Source organism: Xiphophorus hellerii, chromosome 19, assembly GCF_003331165.1.
Source record: "Xiphophorus hellerii strain 12219 chromosome 19, Xiphophorus_hellerii-4.1, whole genome shotgun sequence".
In the NCBI taxonomy this organism is placed as follows: Eukaryota; Metazoa; Chordata; class Actinopteri; order Cyprinodontiformes; family Poeciliidae; genus Xiphophorus; species Xiphophorus hellerii.
The window spans coordinates 16,027,549-16,045,723 of NC_045690.1; the positions used below are offsets into that span (position 1 = coordinate 16,027,549).

The 18,175-nt window shown below is 41.3% G+C and overlaps 1 protein-coding gene across 2 annotated transcripts in view; it reads left to right on the plus strand.

The window, feature by feature from the left end:
* alk (ALK receptor tyrosine kinase) overlaps positions 1–16,527 on the plus strand; it is a 430,726-nt gene extending 414,199 nt beyond the window's left edge. For both annotated transcript variants that reach the window (XM_032546829.1, XM_032546830.1), the window contains exons 20-29: positions 687–873; positions 1,598–1,688; positions 1,866–1,930; positions 2,015–2,144; positions 3,493–3,590; positions 6,675–6,767; positions 12,690–12,791; positions 12,887–13,021; positions 13,208–13,298; positions 14,285–16,527. In XM_032546829.1, the coding sequence (XP_032402720.1) occupies positions 687–873; positions 1,598–1,688; positions 1,866–1,930; positions 2,015–2,144; positions 3,493–3,590; positions 6,675–6,767; positions 12,690–12,791; positions 12,887–13,021; positions 13,208–13,298; positions 14,285–15,316 (2,024 nt within the window). In that variant the 3' untranslated portion in view covers positions 15,317–16,527. The remainder of the gene's footprint in view (positions 1–686; positions 874–1,597; positions 1,689–1,865; positions 1,931–2,014; positions 2,145–3,492; positions 3,591–6,674; positions 6,768–12,689; positions 12,792–12,886; positions 13,022–13,207; positions 13,299–14,284) is intronic.
* The last annotated feature ends 1,648 nt before the right edge of the window (positions 16,528–18,175 follow it).

The window sequence follows — 18,175 nt, forward strand, 5'->3', positions numbered from 1 at the left end:
AGCAAGTTTCTGTCAAAACAAAAGATGATCCCTGTGGCCAGGACAGACCATCCAATTGGCTGCTTTCAGGCAACGACAGTCAGATATGCAGACATGGTGTCATTCCAGCTCACTCCCGCTCACACTCAGACGACCACCCCCACATGTCGAGGAGCTGGATTTAAACAAGGACACAGCAGAAAGACGAGTTCTCATGATGGATAGCTGCTTAGCCATCAGCGGACAGTGCTTGTAGATCAGACATTACTTTGTAAATAAATACACACTTATAACTGCAGATGAATAATATGTTTACAGGGTCGAGGCTTGTTGCTTTGGTCTGTGAGAGGTCGAGATGTCTGACATTCGTGTTATTTTGAGGCGGATGATGTAAATATCAGTTTGTTTAAGATGATGTGATTATTTTAAAAACAGATTTAAATGTTGGATTTAATGTTGAGACTCTTTCCATCATCTGACATAGAGGGTTCAGCAACTCAGAAACAAAAATAATTCAGTGTCACAGTCCCTGTTCTTCAAACATCGGTCTTTAGGGAAATAACCTCTTTAAAAGCATTCCAGCCTGTCTAGTGTAGCCGCAAGCAATAATTTTCTCCAAGAAGATCGGTTTCAGGGCTTTGTTTGTTTTTTAAATTGTGGACACCTCGACAGGGGAATCAAACTCTTTCGTTTTTTTCTATGACCAGTGTACAGGCGAAAACACACAGAGCTGCAGTCCATTCAGCTGGAGCTGCAGAGTCCGGACTGCAAGCTCAGCAAGCTGCGAGCCTCCACCATCATGACCGACTACAACCCCAACTACTGCTTCGGCGGTAAGACGGCGACAGTCAGCGACCTGAAGGAGGTGCCACGGCGCAACATTTCCCTCACCAGGTGGGGAAATCACTGCAAGCTACAACTGCTAGACTAAAGAGAAGAGTCCGATATAAGAAGCAGCAATGTTGGCCTTTAAAAATCTAATTTCCCAACATAATTTTTTATCTCATTTATAAAGGGCTCCTAATTATCTAATATAATTTAAATTAACCGAGGAATAGATGGTCATCTTTGATTGGTCCAATTAAAGAGTCATATGATGGACGATCATCCTGGATTGAGGTTACTGTCGCCTGAATGCTGCACACTTCTTCACATTATGGCCACATAAGAAAATCTTCCTAAAAAGTCCCTCCAGAGTCACTTCTGTTTAATTTCTCCAAAATCATTTGCTAAAATATCTTCACATGTTCAGCGTGAATGCTTTAATGTGTGATTGTCATCCTGACTGTTCCTGTCTGTGAACCTTTTACCAGCATGTTTTACATTTTTACAATGGATTTGCTTTCATCTGGGTTGTCTGGTGGTAACGCTGTCTAGTAATGTACCTCTATTATATGGCAGTGTCTCTCAGTATGACGTTGTCTGTATCGTTATGAAAAGGACAAATTTGTACATGCAACATGGGCAGAATTATTAAAGTTTGAAATCTTACTTTGGTCCTGCATGTACATTCCTATTTAAAATGGTCTCCGATTCAATTTGTCAGACAACGTAGCCTGTTTTAAAACATAAATAGTGATGGAAGCATTAAATGACAGGGCTGTGTGCTTCCTCGCAGGGGTCTGGGTCACGGTGCGTTCGGGGAGGTGTATGAAGGTCTGGCTGTGGGGATACCTGGTGAACCGAGTCCACTGCAGGTGGCTGTAAAGGTCAGTCCTGCTGGGGAAACAGCAGTTTAAAAGCTCAAACTTTGTTTTTATAAATATGGGTGCAGCTTAGATGCTGGATAAGGGAAATAATGAACTTCAGCTTAAGCATCATTAGTGAAAGGCAGTATTTATTTCTGCACATTGGCATTAATCGCAGAATAATTTCATTCACTCCAGACACTTCCTGAGGTTTGCTCTGAGCAAGATGAGCTGGACTTTCTCATGGAGTCTCTAATCATCAGGTAACTGCAAAACACACACGGTTCTCCTCCTTATGTCTTGTTCACTCAACAATGGTTCTATTCCCCCTCTTCTCTGTGTTGCAGTAAGTTCAACCACCAGAACATTGTGCGTTGTATTGGAGTGAGTCTGCAGGCCATGCCCCGGTTCATCCTGTTGGAGCTGATGGCTGGAGGAGACCTCAAGACCTTCCTGAGGGAGACTAGACCCCGACTGGTGAGACACACCGCTCTGCCTAACAGTCGATTACTTAAATAACTCCTTTACTTTAGGAGTGACATTAACTTTAAAATTGTAGTAAACTCATCAGGCACCATCAGCATTCGTTCACCTGCTGGAGTCTCCCCAGGGACTCTTTAAACTCTAACAGAGCGGCTGCTAAGTGCAGCCAGATGCAAACTGTGTCTCCAGTTTGGTGCTTGACAGGTGGCCAACAGTTTTAGAAATAAAACCGCACATTAGAGGCTTTCTATTCACATCCTGTGCTTAACAGGTGAATGCACATGTGCAGGCATGAAACAAGGCTAGATATAGGCAAGACATGAGCGACATGCAGTGTAGTGCGTATCCACATGACGGGGAACGGTTGATCCAAATCACAAAAACTATATTTTTGACCTCAACAACAACCAGTTCCAACACTAAGCAGCTAAATGAAAAAAAAACGTACCTGTACTCTAAAGGTGCATATCAAGAAAAACACACTACTGATGGTTGACATTGATTTTTATTTCCTTGCAAAAGCAATTATTAGTTGGAATGACAGTCTATGATGAGGTATAAGTTGGGGGAAAAAGGAACCTCAGAAATAACCAGAGAAATTTCAAATGGCCCACACAATGCCAATCTCTGCCAAAACCGCTGATTTGAAAGTTTCGCTTTAACCTTCATCAACAACTCTCTCAAGAAGAGGCCTTTGTTTTAAGAGGTGAAGCAGCTGACTGCTGGCTCTGCCTGAGTAGAAAGCCTGACTAATTAACCAAATAATATCATCATATTAGGCTGGTGTTTCTCTTTAAAGCAGAACTAAAACATTCTAAGTGTTTCATCAGTATTTTATTGAAATAACAATTTTTCAGCAGCAGCTGGAATAATTGTTGGTTTTCTGTGATACATTTTTGTGTGAAGGAATTGAACCTTTTCATGTCCTGGAGAAAAAGATCCCAAATTGAAGCTCTTGAGCTAAACTTGCACTTCATCTTTAGAATGGCGTGGCTCTGACTGGAGGAGCTTCTTAATCATGGGGGGGCCTTGGTGTAGAGCTGCTTCTCTTGCTGATGTGGTTGCATCCTGCAATACTAAAAGGAATTAGAATCAATACATTTCAGATGGGTTACCTGACTCTGAATGCATTCCTGCCCCATGTGGGAGTTTAGAGACTCTAAACTCAGAGATAACACTATGAAACTGAACATTTGCTCCACTTTGGAGCAAATGTTTAAAAGTTTGTTGTATTTATGTCTATCTGAAGTCTCTGCTCTGTATTTAGATTTGCTATCGTCGTTAGATAAACTGAGTAATGCCTTATTTCTGGCCTCTTTCTGTATCTCTTCCGGTGGTTTAGGACCAGCCGTCCAGTTTGACCATGGTAGACCTTCTCAACGTGGCCAGAGACATCGCTAAGGGCTGCCACTACCTGGAGGAGAACCAGTTCATACACAGGTATCTGAACAGATAAGAAACAAAAACAGCAATGCTTATAAATATAGTGAGTAAAAGTTTGCCCTCATTCATCAAATAGACACACTAATAAACTGCATCAATCCAACTCTTAACATATGGACTCTGCACACTTCGTGCCTCCTATATGATCTCAGAAAGAAGAAGTGAATGAGTTTAGAAAGCGAGCGGCCAGATGGTTCGGCCGGCTTGTGTTTTTACGGTCTGTTTCTGAGCCACAAGTCAGAGGAGCAGATCTGCAGTAACCGTGCTTGGTGAAGGATGAGAGGACGCACGTTAAAAAAGCTCTAAAAAATGTCCGCAAGAAAAGAAAAAAAAAAATCTCGTGCATTTCTAAAATGAGGAAAGGTCAATGCTGGTTCTACATTTGTGTTGATGCAGTATAATAGGATCTTCTTGTGGACTTTTAAGCATTAGCTGCTGACAAATGGAGCCTATTAAACCTTGTTTGGCCCAGCGTGGCACAGTAAAGCTACATCAATCCGTCTAATGGCTGACTCTTAAAATATTCTGCACAACCCAATCTTCTCTCTTCAAACCCGTATTAAAATTGCCCCGACTGCTGTCCTTGAGGCTTATTTCAGTTTTATGAAGGTGTGTTTACTTGCTGTTGAGTAACGGGCGCTGGATGAACAGCGCTCGTTTTTCAGGTGGATTAAAGGCTTGAATCATGAGCTGTGTGCAGCTTCAACAAGTTAACTCAGAGGGCTAATGCTGTCTGAGAACAACTTAATCTGTCTTTTATGTTTCTTTCATTATTTCTCCAGCTGAAAATTCAGTAAATGACCAATGGCTCATGGAGTGTTTTATTTGTTGTCTTCTTTATTTAATGCAGGAGCCTTTGTTGTGGTGGGAGTGGAGGCAGATTTGTGTTGAGGAAATGAACCTCAGATAATAAACAGAGGTGAAAAAATTGACATTACAACAAATTGTTTGTGAGATTTGCAGAGAAAAAACAACTTAAAATTTACTGTTATTAAAGTCAGTTGTAAATGTTTATATAAGGTTGTGGGCTGCATGGCCTTCCAGCCAGACCTCTGTTTGTGGCAGCAGCTGTTGCATTTTAAAACTCGTCCTTGCCTGGAAGCGCCAGATTTCCATGAATTCTCCTCCATCATTATACAAGGACTGCTCGGGTTTAAATATAGCCCTTCACTTGCACTGTGGCCCTTTTCAGAGGTGATATATAAAACGTGAATGGGTTCATCACTTCGATTTAAGTGACTGCACTCAGTAATTCAAACACTTTTGCCTTGAAATTCCTCTCGACTGCATGCAGACATTTCCTCGGGAGCAGCACAGGTGAACAGTATTCGCAGAAAGAGGCTGCATAGAAGCAGTTTGCTTTCGACAACTTAACAATTTTCTGGCAGAACATGTAACATGGCTCACTGTATAAACCAAACTGGCAGTCATTGGGCATGTTAGCAAGGGCAGAGGCAAAATTAGCCATTTGGCAACTTAGGAAGCCTATTGCCTCAAAAAGCACCTAAAGATTTTCCCTGCTGATTTTAATCAATTCTGATCCTTTCTCCTACATGCAAACAATAAATATGCTAGAAGCAAAGGCAATGTCGCTGTGAAATTGTGCCTCTTATTTTGCTGTAAGGCTAGTTTTGCTAAAATACCAGCATGGCCAGTCAAACGTCATACTTTCAACTTTCAGCAAATTTAAGCAGTTGCATGTAATCGTTCCAATGAACGTGATTTTATTTGTTATTTTAATTGATTTATTTTTTATTTTATTGACACAATGAAGGAGCTTTGTTCTCTTCTGGCTGCTTCCAGTTCATCGTCATCAATGTAGCAAATGTTGAAATAGTTTTCTGGCGTTTTTCTCAGGAGTCTTTAAACACATCTTGCAGCTAAACAATATTAATCACACTACACATTTAATGAAACTGTAGATTGTTTATTAGCGTAATCCGATTTGATTGAAAAGCAGATCGGCCCAAATACAACCCGCACCACTAGCACCAGCATTGTCTCCCTCTCCTTGAGCAGGACTGCAGCATTTTATTCTTCATTGAAAGTAACATATTTCCCAGCTCAATCAAAAAGATTAACTGTGATAAAATGTCAAGGAAAACCTATAGGGTTTATTCAAACCTGAAGCCGCTGGATTCAGTCGTGGTGAAAGAGGCTTTTGATAAAGATCTCTGGGTCTTTTTATGTACCTGAGAAATGCCACAATTGAATGTTTGCAGCTTACTTCTGAATAGCAAAGATCTGTGGCGTGATGAAACAGATGAGGAGTCTCTCTGATTGGTTTTGAAAGCTGAGTTTATTAACAAGGAGCTGAGAAGCAGTCACTTCTCGTTTCAAGATGAATTACTCTCAGATTTAAAGTAGTTTCGAAGCAACTTAGGTTGAATAGTTTGACACTCTGAAGTGGGAGACCCGGTTTTAAAGGCATCGGTTTAAATCAGGCTGAACTAGAACTTTATCCTCATTGTGTCATTTCTTATCTCTGAATCAGGCTGCCGAGGCCAAACATCAAAACAATGTGTTTCTTTCTGTTCTGGCGTCCATCACTGCGAGTTATTCAGCTTCATCCTCTTCCTGTCTCATGATCTGCTTTGAGCCGCGTGTAACACAATGTCGCCATGGTTACGTATTTGCCACAGCTCTGTATGCTCTCAGCGTCGCTCCTTAAAACTTCCAGACGGTTTGGTGCCTGGAGGAGTAAACTGCAGTGTGTGTGTGTGGGCTCTACATATATTCTCCTTAAAGATTCAATCTGTGCTGTGCAAATATGAGATTTCCTCTATAAGCCGCTCTCCCTGCATGACTCTGCAGCATTTATATCCAGAAGCTGCTAAATGCCGGCAAGCCCAGGGCGAGTCTAAAGTTCAGAGCCAAAAGGGGAGTAACTGTGGGCGTTTTGCACACCAAACTCTTTTATAAACATAAATGCATGCAAATAAAATGCTAAACTACAGAAGAGATGAGGCATAAGTCAAGCTGTGCAGATGCTCTGCATCCCCTCTTATTTAAATGCTCCATCCAGCAATGTGGGTATGAGTTGTGATCTCATAATGCTCGTTTTTTTTTTTTTGCTTTCAGGGACATTGCAGCTCGGAACTGCCTTTTAACCTGCAAAGGGCCGGGTCGAGTGGCCAAGATCGGAGACTTTGGGATGGCTAGAGACATTTACAGGTACACCGGTATCTGCAGCACATGAAATAATGCTTGTTCTCTCAGGATAACTCATTTTTGTCAATACAACAGGGACCACATTAACATTTTCTTTGTAACTTTATTTCTAATTGAGCTTTGGACATGAAATCTACATCAGTTGTCAAAAGTAAGAAAAGTATTCCTAAATCGGTGAAGTCAGCTCTGATTTAACTGTGTAATAAGGGGGTAGTTAAAAAAATAGATGGTGTGAGACCTGGTTGCTTAGACAACACTGGTTCATTAATTAGAATTTAAAAAACAGTTTTTATTGCACCTTTTGGCACAAAAAAATCCTAATTTAATTGGATCCTCTAAAATATTTTAGTTGGCACAGTATGATGGGTATAAAATAACCCATCTGCTACCACAAAGTGGTTCACAAGAAACTTGTGGACTGAAATTTGTCAAATTATAATAAGTGTAATTTGAAATGGTTTGAAAATCTGAATAAGATTTTACTAGTTTTTCTGCCTTGTGTAATAAAAAGTGTTAGAGTTCAGCTGTGTAATTCATCGCTTTGCTTTACTGATTCATCATTTAATCTACATCAGCTCATATGTAGCTGAACAATGTCTTAATTATTCTAAAATTCCAGCAAACACAATTTAATGTGATGAAGTTTAGATGAACCCGGAATCCAGCAGGGAGAGCTGCCAAGCCTTTCATCGTCTCAGAAATTAGAGCAGAGGGAATCTGTCGCAGCGTTTCCCGGTATCAACGCCGCGCTCCTGAATCATCCGACGGGCAAAGCTGCTGAAGAGCCGCACTAGGACAGCCTGATGTAATTGCGGATGTCAGATCCAGGTTCTGGTCCCTTCCTGGTGACACGGTGTCAGGGTTTATGATCCCTGTTCTGATCATATCTGGCAACTTAACTGTTGTATTATTTCAGCCAATTCGCGATGTGGTGCTACTGCCGTGTGCCAAGAGCCACGGACGACCATTTCTGAGGTGATCACTGGGGACAGGCAGCACAGTGAGGGACGAGGACTCTGATAAATGCCAGATTTTTATACTCGCAGACGTACCAGCATGCACAGGTTTACGCCGCCTCACCGGTGCAGATAATGAACAGCTGTGGTCAAAATAAAAACAAAAACGTTTTATTCTTCCTAAGTTATTGGGCTCTACTAGTTGGAACTCAACAGGAATAATAGCTATTTAAATTTTTGTAAAATAAATAAATAAATAAACAAGTTTCCAAACTGTTATGTAGTAAACAGAGAAGAAGCAAACATGGACAAGCTGTGTGTGACATACGGAGTGATTAACTGATCAGCATCAGAGTGAGTAATAAATATAATTAGGTAAAGTGGATATAAAAAGTGAAAACACTCTTGTTGAAATGCTGCAACAAAATGAGGTCGGGGTAAATAATTTAATCTTTTATGTAACTTTTAAAACTCAACAAAAAACATCCAAAAAGTCTTTAAGTCTTAGAGCAGTAAAAAAAAAACAAAATGTGGTTTAAGTTGAACACTCTTAAACTAAGACTTTGATGAAGTAACCTTCGATTCTTTTCCAGCTCCCTGTTTGTCAGAAAGATATCTACCAGCATGTCACATCTTCACTTGCCAACTTTTTTTCCACGTTTCTTTGCAAAAACACTGAGACTATCAGATTGTGAGGACAAGTCTTATCCACAGCCCCCACTGAAAGACTCGGATTTGGTTCTGGACTCAGTTTTGCTGATCTCGCCCACCTTCAGTTTTCTAGCAAATCTAAAAGTTGTGAGCCCAAAATGGAGTTGTTCTAAAGAGAAAAGTAACCACACACCTTGTTTTTTCTGTAGTTGTGTTTCATAAGACCACAGTGAGGTTTTAGCCAGGCGTGGCTGTTTGATTATAAGGCGAAGCCTGATGATGGGGAGGAACCCAAACAGGCAGGATGAAGTTAGGGGCTGCTTTTGCGTTCCTATGGCCTGTGCGTCTTCCATTTCGAAATCTTCAGAGTTCAAAAGAATGCTAGAAAAACGTAAGACTATCTGTGAGCTGAAGGTTGACACAAACTGGGACAGATCCTCCAGAACCATAAGACAGATTAACAAAACACAGAAAATGAGCAAATTATTGACACTAAAGATGACTCTGCAAGCTGTTGTTTAACGGGGTGCACTTATTTTTGCAATACCAATATGTTCCATTTTGGATTCATCTTAAAGCCAAAATCTGAAACCTCTTAAATTATTCGCCATGTTCTTTAAAACACAGGAACTGAAGCAGGGTGTACTTTCTTACCGACAGGCCTGTAGGAGTGTATCCAGGTGCAGACGTTCCATAAAAGCAGGCTGGACGTCCAGTTCACCAGTTACAGGTGTTACATCCAGGCCATCCTGACCTCCGCTGTTGCTTTTTATACCTGATTCATCTTCAGAGTTACACCAACAGGCATACAAAGCTTTCAGTATCTTGAGACGTCTTAATCCTCCCTAATCCGCTGCTCATTGAAAAAGGTCTTCATCAAAATATTTACCTGCTCTTGCCAACAGATAAACCAATAAGCAGCAGAACAAAAAGCGTGTGTTGATCGATGTTTCGCAGCAACCTTGCTTTTCTTCTAAAAGCAGCACTGTGGGAAAGCTGCTTTTGTCTCATTGAAGCTTCGTTGCTGTTCTTTATAAGGACGGACACAATGATTAGAGGAGCACAAAGAAATGGGTGGGGGAGAAGATGATGGCAGTATCCCGTTCTGTAATTGTACGTCTAAACATGTTGCCATGAACCATTTCCCTTCACTGCTGGGATCCTTTCACTTTAAGTGAAAGATTAAGGGGCCGGATGAATAAGAGCCCTGCAGGAGCACTTAGATAATCTGTCAAGCAAACAGAATCTGTTAGTGATTGTTTTCTCTGCCTCAGTGATTGGGTCATTTTCCACTGCCAATCGTAGAAGTATGCATTTCCCTTTTAACTGTATTAGCAGCTTGCATCTCATCTGAATTTATTTCTGCTCACTGAGTCCCTGAAGACCTACTGCTGCAGCTCTGAGTTAAAGGAAATTAGCATTCTGACTTTAGATTTTTAAAAATCCGGTGAATTTGTATTTTAATACTCTAGAGCACGGGTGACAAACTCCAGTCCTCAAGGCCCAGTGTCCTGCAACTTTTAGCTGTGCCTCTGCTGCACCACACCTGGATAGAATAATTAGGTCATTAGCAAGGCTCTGGAAAACTGATCTACACAAGGAGGAGGTCATTAAGCCATTTCATTCCAGTGTTTTGTACCTGTGGCACATCTAAAAACTGCAGGACAGTGACCCTAGAGGACTGGAGTTTGACACCTGTGCTCTAGAGTAACAGTAACTCTGGACAAATGGACCTGCTTTTGTGTAATTTCTGAGACTGGGCTACAGATTGGCTGTACTGCATGAATATTGCCTGTCTTATTAGGCCTCTGCAAATAGTGTGTTTAATATTTGGACTTCATTTCAAACGTCCCTTTCAACAAATGCAGTGCAGAGCTTGGGCTCTCTCTGACTCATTCAGACCTGAATCTCCAATAATCAAAATGCAAAATCTCCATCAGTTTTAAAACATAACCCTTTATTGTTATTGCCAATAAATTAGAGTATGTATTTCAATAAGGCTGGTTTGTCAGATTAAAAGCATGATTTGAAAAAAGGAACAAACTTCAAGCAAGATTTCAAAATAATATGAATCTGTGGATTTTCTCTCAAATATTTGAAGTCAGGCTCAGTTATGTACATGTTTACACTAATATTTGGTCCAGTGTTGCTTTTAGCCTGGCTGCACCTGCATCATATTTTGCAGACATGGCAAAACATCTGGCAGAATTCTGGCTGGATATTTAGAGGATTTGGAGTTAATTTAAGTTTCAATTAAGTAACAATTTCCTGTAAGGTTTATATTTTATCTGCTTCAAAAGTTTTGTGTTTTTCCAAATTGAGTCTGGAAGAATATATGGGATTATTGTCCTGCAGGTCAAGAAACACCGGATTGTCAAACCAATGTGATGTCATTGGTTAGGCTCATTTGGGACCAGATGGCTGAAACTTGGTAAAGATGTTGGAAATGAATGGAAATGCTTGAAGCCCGGGTCCAGACCAGGAAATCCACCGGATTTAAATGAATCTTTGATTCATTTAAATGAATCTCAGATTCTGTGGAGAGGAGAAGTCAGAAGTTTGTTGATGTCTCCAAAGAGTGTCTGATTGAGCTGCTACTGTCCAAGGTTCCTTTACCCATCAGTGGGCATGAATTTATTTGAGCCTGTATATTTAAATAGATAAAAATTCAAGCTCGCTCTTTCAGTTCTAGTTGAGAATTATGTTTGTGTTAAGCTGGAAATAGAGCAGCTCAAATAAACCGTGTGAAGTGGAACTTCATGTCCATGATGTTAGACTCTCAGATGAGCTGCATTTATCCAAGCTTCTGCTGCTCGTCACTGAATCATTTTATGAAGAAAGTTTATTTTTGCTGCATTATATATCTATGTATCCATTCAGAAAGAACCAGCTGAATCGTTTGCTCACACTGTAATAACAGATCCGCTCTGGTCGGCTGTGGGACAAATCAGCAAAGCTGCTGCAGCTCCTTTACCAAGTTCCAAAATCTCCTGGCCTGCGGCTGGCAAGCGCCCAGCACTCCCTGTATTATCTATCATCAAGTGCTTTCTGTGTTTATAGAGCAGTGTTTGGGGAGAAGATTGACATTTTATGACTAAGTTAAATGCCAAATTGATTTACTGCTCTGCAGAAGCAAAAGATGCCAAACAAAGGCAGCTGTGACACCACAGATCATAAATCCTCAGACGCTTCTTTTTCTTCATGGACGCGGACTGGCCTCACATCTGTCCTCGCTCTGTTCAATAAAGCAGGCAGAGACCTTGATGAGCATCAAAAATTAGATACAACACAAATGAGATCCTTTCTTTACCCGTGCCTGGAATTAGAAACAGCTCAATGAGTGATAGCCTCTCTTTTTTCCTAATTGGACATTCTTTCAGAGTTCCCAACATCAACCCAATCTGCAAATTAGGTTTATAGAAAAATGTAGAGGCTGGCAGCTGTTTGCAATAAAGAAATCATTTAAGGACAGTTTAAATAGCTCAACATAACTAATGTTACCAGTGTGGTCTCCAAATTCAACAAAGAAAGCCACTTTAAATTACTTTAAATGTCAAATCTGTTCAACCCCTTCATGACAAGCATCTTTAGTACTTTTATACTGTTCTGACCTGCTGCTCCTAGTGAATCTTAGCACACTTCTCTTCACTAAAGGCCTCCGTCATTAATATTCTCGATATTATTCAATCAGAGTTCAGCGATGTTCAAGTGAGGAAAAAAATATGGCCTCTCTAGTATCTTCCTTTCAAGTCTTCTTAAAGAAAGAAAACTTGGATGATAATTATTGGAATTATCGTTCAATAATTCCTAAACTTCAACTTCCCAGGATCCTCTGGACGCTTGCTTGAATCCATCTTGCTGAGGCCTAAAAACGTTTACCTTGTTTCTGCAAGGCAGTAATCATTTCCCTGAACTTTTTGGACCTTTCTCTAGACTCATATTTGTAACACGCAATGAAACATCACTTTAAAGTCGGATATTTGAGCTATTTTGTACATAATTGAAACCCTTGATCTGTTAGGCCAGGTGTTCCCAAGAACACGCCTGGTTTGCTAAAGTTGAATAATTTTTGGACTGAAGCTGTCAGTATAGGTTTGATTTAATGATAATTTAGTAAGAAAAATGTTTATATTACATTTATAAACATTTTTATAAATATTTATAAATTATTACATTACATATTACAACAATATGTAATGTAATATGTCAAGAGACATATTACATTACATATTACAGAAAGGCCATGGCTGCCATTGAGAAGCTTTGTGGTTTTCGGCTGCAGCTGATCGTCCTTTTCAAACTCTGTTTATTTGCGTAGGGCGAGTTACTACAGAAAGGGCGGGCGCGCCATGTTACCAGTGAAATGGATGCCGCCTGAAGCCTTCATGGAGGGCATCTTCACATCTAAGACAGACACATGGTGAGAATCCTAATTTTGCCATCATCTTTCCATCCTCCGTTCTCAGGTTTGACGACATCCACTGTTTAAGACTAAATGTTTTTTTCTCATCACAGGTCATTTGGTGTGCTGCTGTGGGAGATCTTCTCTCTGGGTTACATGCCTTATCCGAGTCGCAGTAACCAGGAAGTGTTGGAGTTTGTTACCAACGGTGGGAGGATGGACCCGCCTAAAAACTGTCCTGGGCCAGTGTACGTGTTCAGTTTCATTGCTTCTTTGCAGTTCCTCATGATAAAACGTCCATTCTTCTGAATAAAACCCACAACATGATCATAGACTCTAATCTTATTAACAGAGGCTACCAGATTGTTATTTCAAAGATTTCATGATGATGTGCACTTTAATAAGAACATTAACTAATTTCTGCCGTGTTTTAGGTACCGCATTATGACCCAGAGCTGGCAGCACCAGCCTGAAGATCGACCCAACTTCTCTACCATTCTGGAGAGACTTGACTACTGCTTACAGGTAATCCAAATTCTGTTGGATTATTACATTAGTTGTAAATAGTAGTAGAAGTTTCATTTGTGTAATTAGAACATTTCTGATGATTCTTTCATCTGTTCAGATGCACAGAAAATTTTATTTACAGTTAATTTGAGTCTAATGTTTTAAAGAGGCAAAAAACAACTCTAGCCTACAGAGCTGTAGTTCCAGAGGACTGGAGACCACAAAACGTTTAACAGAGATGCACTCACTTGACATCTCAACAATCATCATGTTTTTCCATCACTTCTACGACTACAAGCCCAGCTCCAAGTCAAGCAGATCGATTCTACAGTCGCTGTCAGGAGCTCAGTGTTTTCCAGGGTGGCACTGTGATTGGAGGCAATCAGTGCAAAGTCTAGAAATGTGCTTAATGCTAAATATTGCACAGTTCACAGTTACTGTAATGAGGAAAGCAACAAAAATGAAGGACATGTGGAGTCACACAGCAGGGTCAGTGGACACAATAGCTCAAACGTCATCCTGCAAAGATTCCTGACCTCAAACTAGCAAATATCTTTGGGCTAAATTAAATGAAGACTTGAACACAGGTCTTCAAGACCAACATCGGTGTTTGACCTCAGAAATGTGCTTCTTGAAAAATTCCCAGAAAAACAAACACTCCTAAGGCTTCCAAAAAGCTTTCCTGGAATAGTGCATGTTGTGGGTGTTTTATATGCAGACTAGTGAATACTTTTGGCAGCAGGATGTCAGTCAGTGTTACGAAGACACTTGAAGGTAAATATGGGTCCTCAACCAAAAATAGCTGAATGATCCAGTCCATTACCGCAGATTTAGGAACATGTGCCAGTGTTTTCTGCCAGAGTTTCTTTATTCATCTGAGAGACTGATGAATAATAATGAAGCACAGCTGCACTCAAAGTCTTTTACCCTCATGTAGCGAACATGAAAATATGAATAATAAACAAATGAAACAGGATTTTTATGTGATGTAAACCTCGTTTCAGGACCCTGATGTGGTGACCATGGCTCTGCCTGTCGAGTATGGGCCCGTTCCTGAGGAGGAGGAACAAGTACCCGTGCACCCGGAGGACCCCGCAGTGCCAACAGTTCTGCTGAATGCCCAGGTGCCTGATGGGGAGGCTTTGCAGCTGCCCCCATCCTATCCCACAGAGGACAGGAGAGGGGAGCATGTGGTCCTCACCAGCGCAGCAGCGGAGGCCAAAGCACCGTCGCCGGCTCTGTCCCAGCCGTGCATTCACCAGCCCCACATGCAGACCTCTGTGACCAACACGGTCACCTCTGCTGCCCCGTCCACTCTCACTGCCAAGGGACCTCACCCCGCAGCCCAGCCGAGCTCGGAGGGAGGGCACATAAACCTGGCTTTTACCCAGGGTCACCCGCAGGAGAAGGACGGCCACGGTGGGAAAAACACCAGTCTGTGGAATCCCACGTACGGCTCGTGGTTCCTGCAGCAGCAGAGGAAGCAGCAGCAGCGGCAGGGAGGGGTGGGAGGGCCGGGGGGCAGCGCCGGCAGGGTGCCCGGCGAGGGGCAGGAGCATGTGGGCCGGACAGTGGCTGAAGTGGCGGGCTCGCTGGGTCTCCAGCACCAGCACAAGCAGTTTCAGCATCAGCTCCAGCAGCAACACCAGCTGCAGCTGCTGCACCACCAGCAGCAGCAGGGTCTCTGCAGGCCACTGCTGCCTCCCCCGCCTCCTCCTGCTGCCCAGTCACCTCTGCTCTTAGATTCAACGGCTTTGCCCCCAGCACCCCTGTACCGACTGAGGAGGTTCCCCTGTGGGAACATTGGGTATGGCTACCAGGATCCAGGCCTGCCGCTGGACGCCAACCCCCCTATGCCCCAGCAAGGCACCTCCATGAGCTCAGCAGCCCACCAGAGAGGGCCATCCATGCCCACTCCGATGACCCTGGGCCGTGCGGGTATGTCAGAGGACAACCGGCCGCTGCTTGTTACTATGGGGACAGTGCAGGACACAAGGCTGCCCAGGATGGAGGGCCATAACGCCACCGTGCTTTAGCCCAGAAAGTCTCTTAGTTTTGGTTCTTCATGTTGAGGCAGAACCTCTCTCTGAAATGGGTCTTTTACCGGACACGCCCCACCCCAAGCCCCCTGGAGACCTGAAGCACATAAAAAAGCTTTGAGAGGTGGACAAAGAAGAAAATACAGAGTAAAAGAATTTTAAGTCTCAAAAATGTATTTTTTCATCGTTGTGAGTAAACCGAGAAAGAAAGTTTGACTTCCTGTATGTTTGTGGCTAGAAGGACCTGAGGGAGAAAAATGATTTTATTTTACCAGACAGCTTGATTGACTCGAGTGCTGTTGGCCCACTGCTACCACTCCACTACAGAACCAGAACCACGGCGCGGTACAGAACTTCGACTATTTTTCAAAAGTCAGACACTGGATTACCAGACAAATTTATACTGGGGGGAAAAACTGGAGGATTTAAAAAAAAAAAAAAAGTGTAGATGTTTTGCTTGCCTGCTTGTTTATTTATAAATTCATTTATTTATTATTTGGAAGTGGCAGTATAAATTATTGATGAACGCCTCTTCAAATCCAACTTTTTTTTTTTATCTGCTTTCATATATTTTTATCAGTACAGAGCAAAAAACAATCCCAAAAAAATGTAACTCAGGTTACAATTGAACTGTTTGTTGTTTAAGGTGAATCTTAAAGATTGAAGGCACATCTAAAGACCGTTTACTCCGTTAAATATTTCTTTTCCCTCTACATATAGAAACCATTGTTATTGTTGGATTGATCTTGTACTTTGATTTCCATCTCTAATTTGTATATTTTATCCCTTTTTTCTATCCTAGGATGGCTGTTGTGGAATATAAATGTGTGAAAACTTGGTTTTTTGCTCCCATCGTTAACGAGTCTGTTCTGTTTGGTTATTGAGGCGAATGACTATTTTTTGAAGCCTTTGCTTTGATGATATTTGGTCAGTCCATGAGCTGTTACCACACTCTGTATTTATAGTTTTCTATTGGCTAATCAGTTATTTTGCTTTGTCTCCTGTGCCTGTGTTGAACCACGTTCACTCCGTGTTCCTCTTTTCACGGCTCACCCGTCGTTTGATGTATAAAACCCAAATGCACATGTAAATGTTGTATAATTATAAAGTATTGTACTATGGCTCTGGTAAAAGCTGTACATTGCCCTTCAGAAAAAGAAAAAAAAAACATCCGCCAAAATTAATAAATTACTATATAATGATTACATTTACTTGCAGCTTTTGTTTCAGGTCTTTATAAGTCTTTAACAGTAAATGGCCCCAGAGGTACTGGTTGAATTTGGTTCACCTGCAGACCAGAACCGAGCCTGTAGAGGATTGTGCACATTTTAGACGGATTCATTCATCCCATCGCCAAAGGGGAAAGATACACGTTTACACTCCTTTTCATCCATGACTTATTTTAGTCATTACATTAACTATTCATATTTATTGTGTGAATGAAATTTTAAAATATATGCAGAGCTTTGTTTGTCCACTTGTATTTGAAGCTTCAGTCATGATTCAGGTTTCGGTGAATCTGCAATCAGCAGCAATAAATGATTTCATTTCACCTCATTCTGATACTTTTTGGTTTATTTTCACTACAACCCTGCATGCTTCCCTGCTGCCACATCATCAGCTGACTTGCAGGCTGCAGCATGTCACTGCATGTTGGATCAAGTTCAACATTTAGAGCAGTGGGTCTGTAGAACCACTGCTTCCTAACAAAGCTCAAGGTCTAATCTATTTTTTCCAGTCAATCTGCTGTAGATTTGTTGTAGTTGGGATCATTATCCTGTTGACTCATTTCTCAAAATACTTTAGTCATGGTGGTTTGTGACTGCACATTGCACAAACCATCATTCCTCCATCATGCTCTACAGATGGTGGAAAGTGTTTTCTATTTCATGATGTGCCAAATCACACTGCCATATTCTTTAAAGATCAAAGTTTAAGGTTTTGTTCCTTTCTAGTATTTCTCCAAGCATCGGCTTACATCAGGACAGCTTTCTGGAATATATCATACCATAAAACGACTAAACAGTATAGTCTGGTAAAGACCCTGTCCAGTATCCATCTTATATGTCGTTTTATTTATTTTTTATATTTAAAATGTCCCTAAACCAGTTCCTGTGTTACATGTTCCTTAGAAATTCAAAGTTTTGAGAGGGCAAAGTTGCAATATTTTTCCATTACTATTATGTTACTTGAAAATTGTTTTAATAAAATATTATTGTTGATCAAACATTTCTGGGACAATCAGCCAGCAAAATTTGTTACCACAACAGGCCTATTTGTAATGGGCACCATTGTTGATGTCCCTCCATCTTGACAACCAGAAAGCCTCCAATCACACTAGTGTTTTTAGAGCTGCTCTCACTGATAATCACTTAATTGGCACCTTCCAATCAAACCAGGATTTAGCTCAGAGTTTTGTGAGTGCTTTAAGTATTTACAATTTTGTAACACAAAAGTTAAGTCTCCTTACCGTTCTGATCTAACAACATTGCATTTCCGTCTGACTCCATAACCCATCAATACACAACCTTGTGAATGTCGTCCTCACCCCTGCTCACACTATCAATCTTCAGTTTGTATCTGGCTGTAAGTGATTAAATTATCATTGTTCGCCTTTGGTTGTTTTCGCAGTGACATGAATTTTACTCAATATGACAATTTCTCCGTACTGAGCTGCTCCACAAGCAGAGCCGGCATCTTTTGGAGCACAGCGGAGCTGAAAATGAGAGAACAAAAGGGCAAGAAGAGTGCAGGTCTCTCCAGACGCTCAGGAGAAAGCTTCGCTTATAAAGATGCCAGACTGGCTTTCATTGACATTCATTCCGACCTTAGCTTCAAGAGGGTGAGCTGAAACCC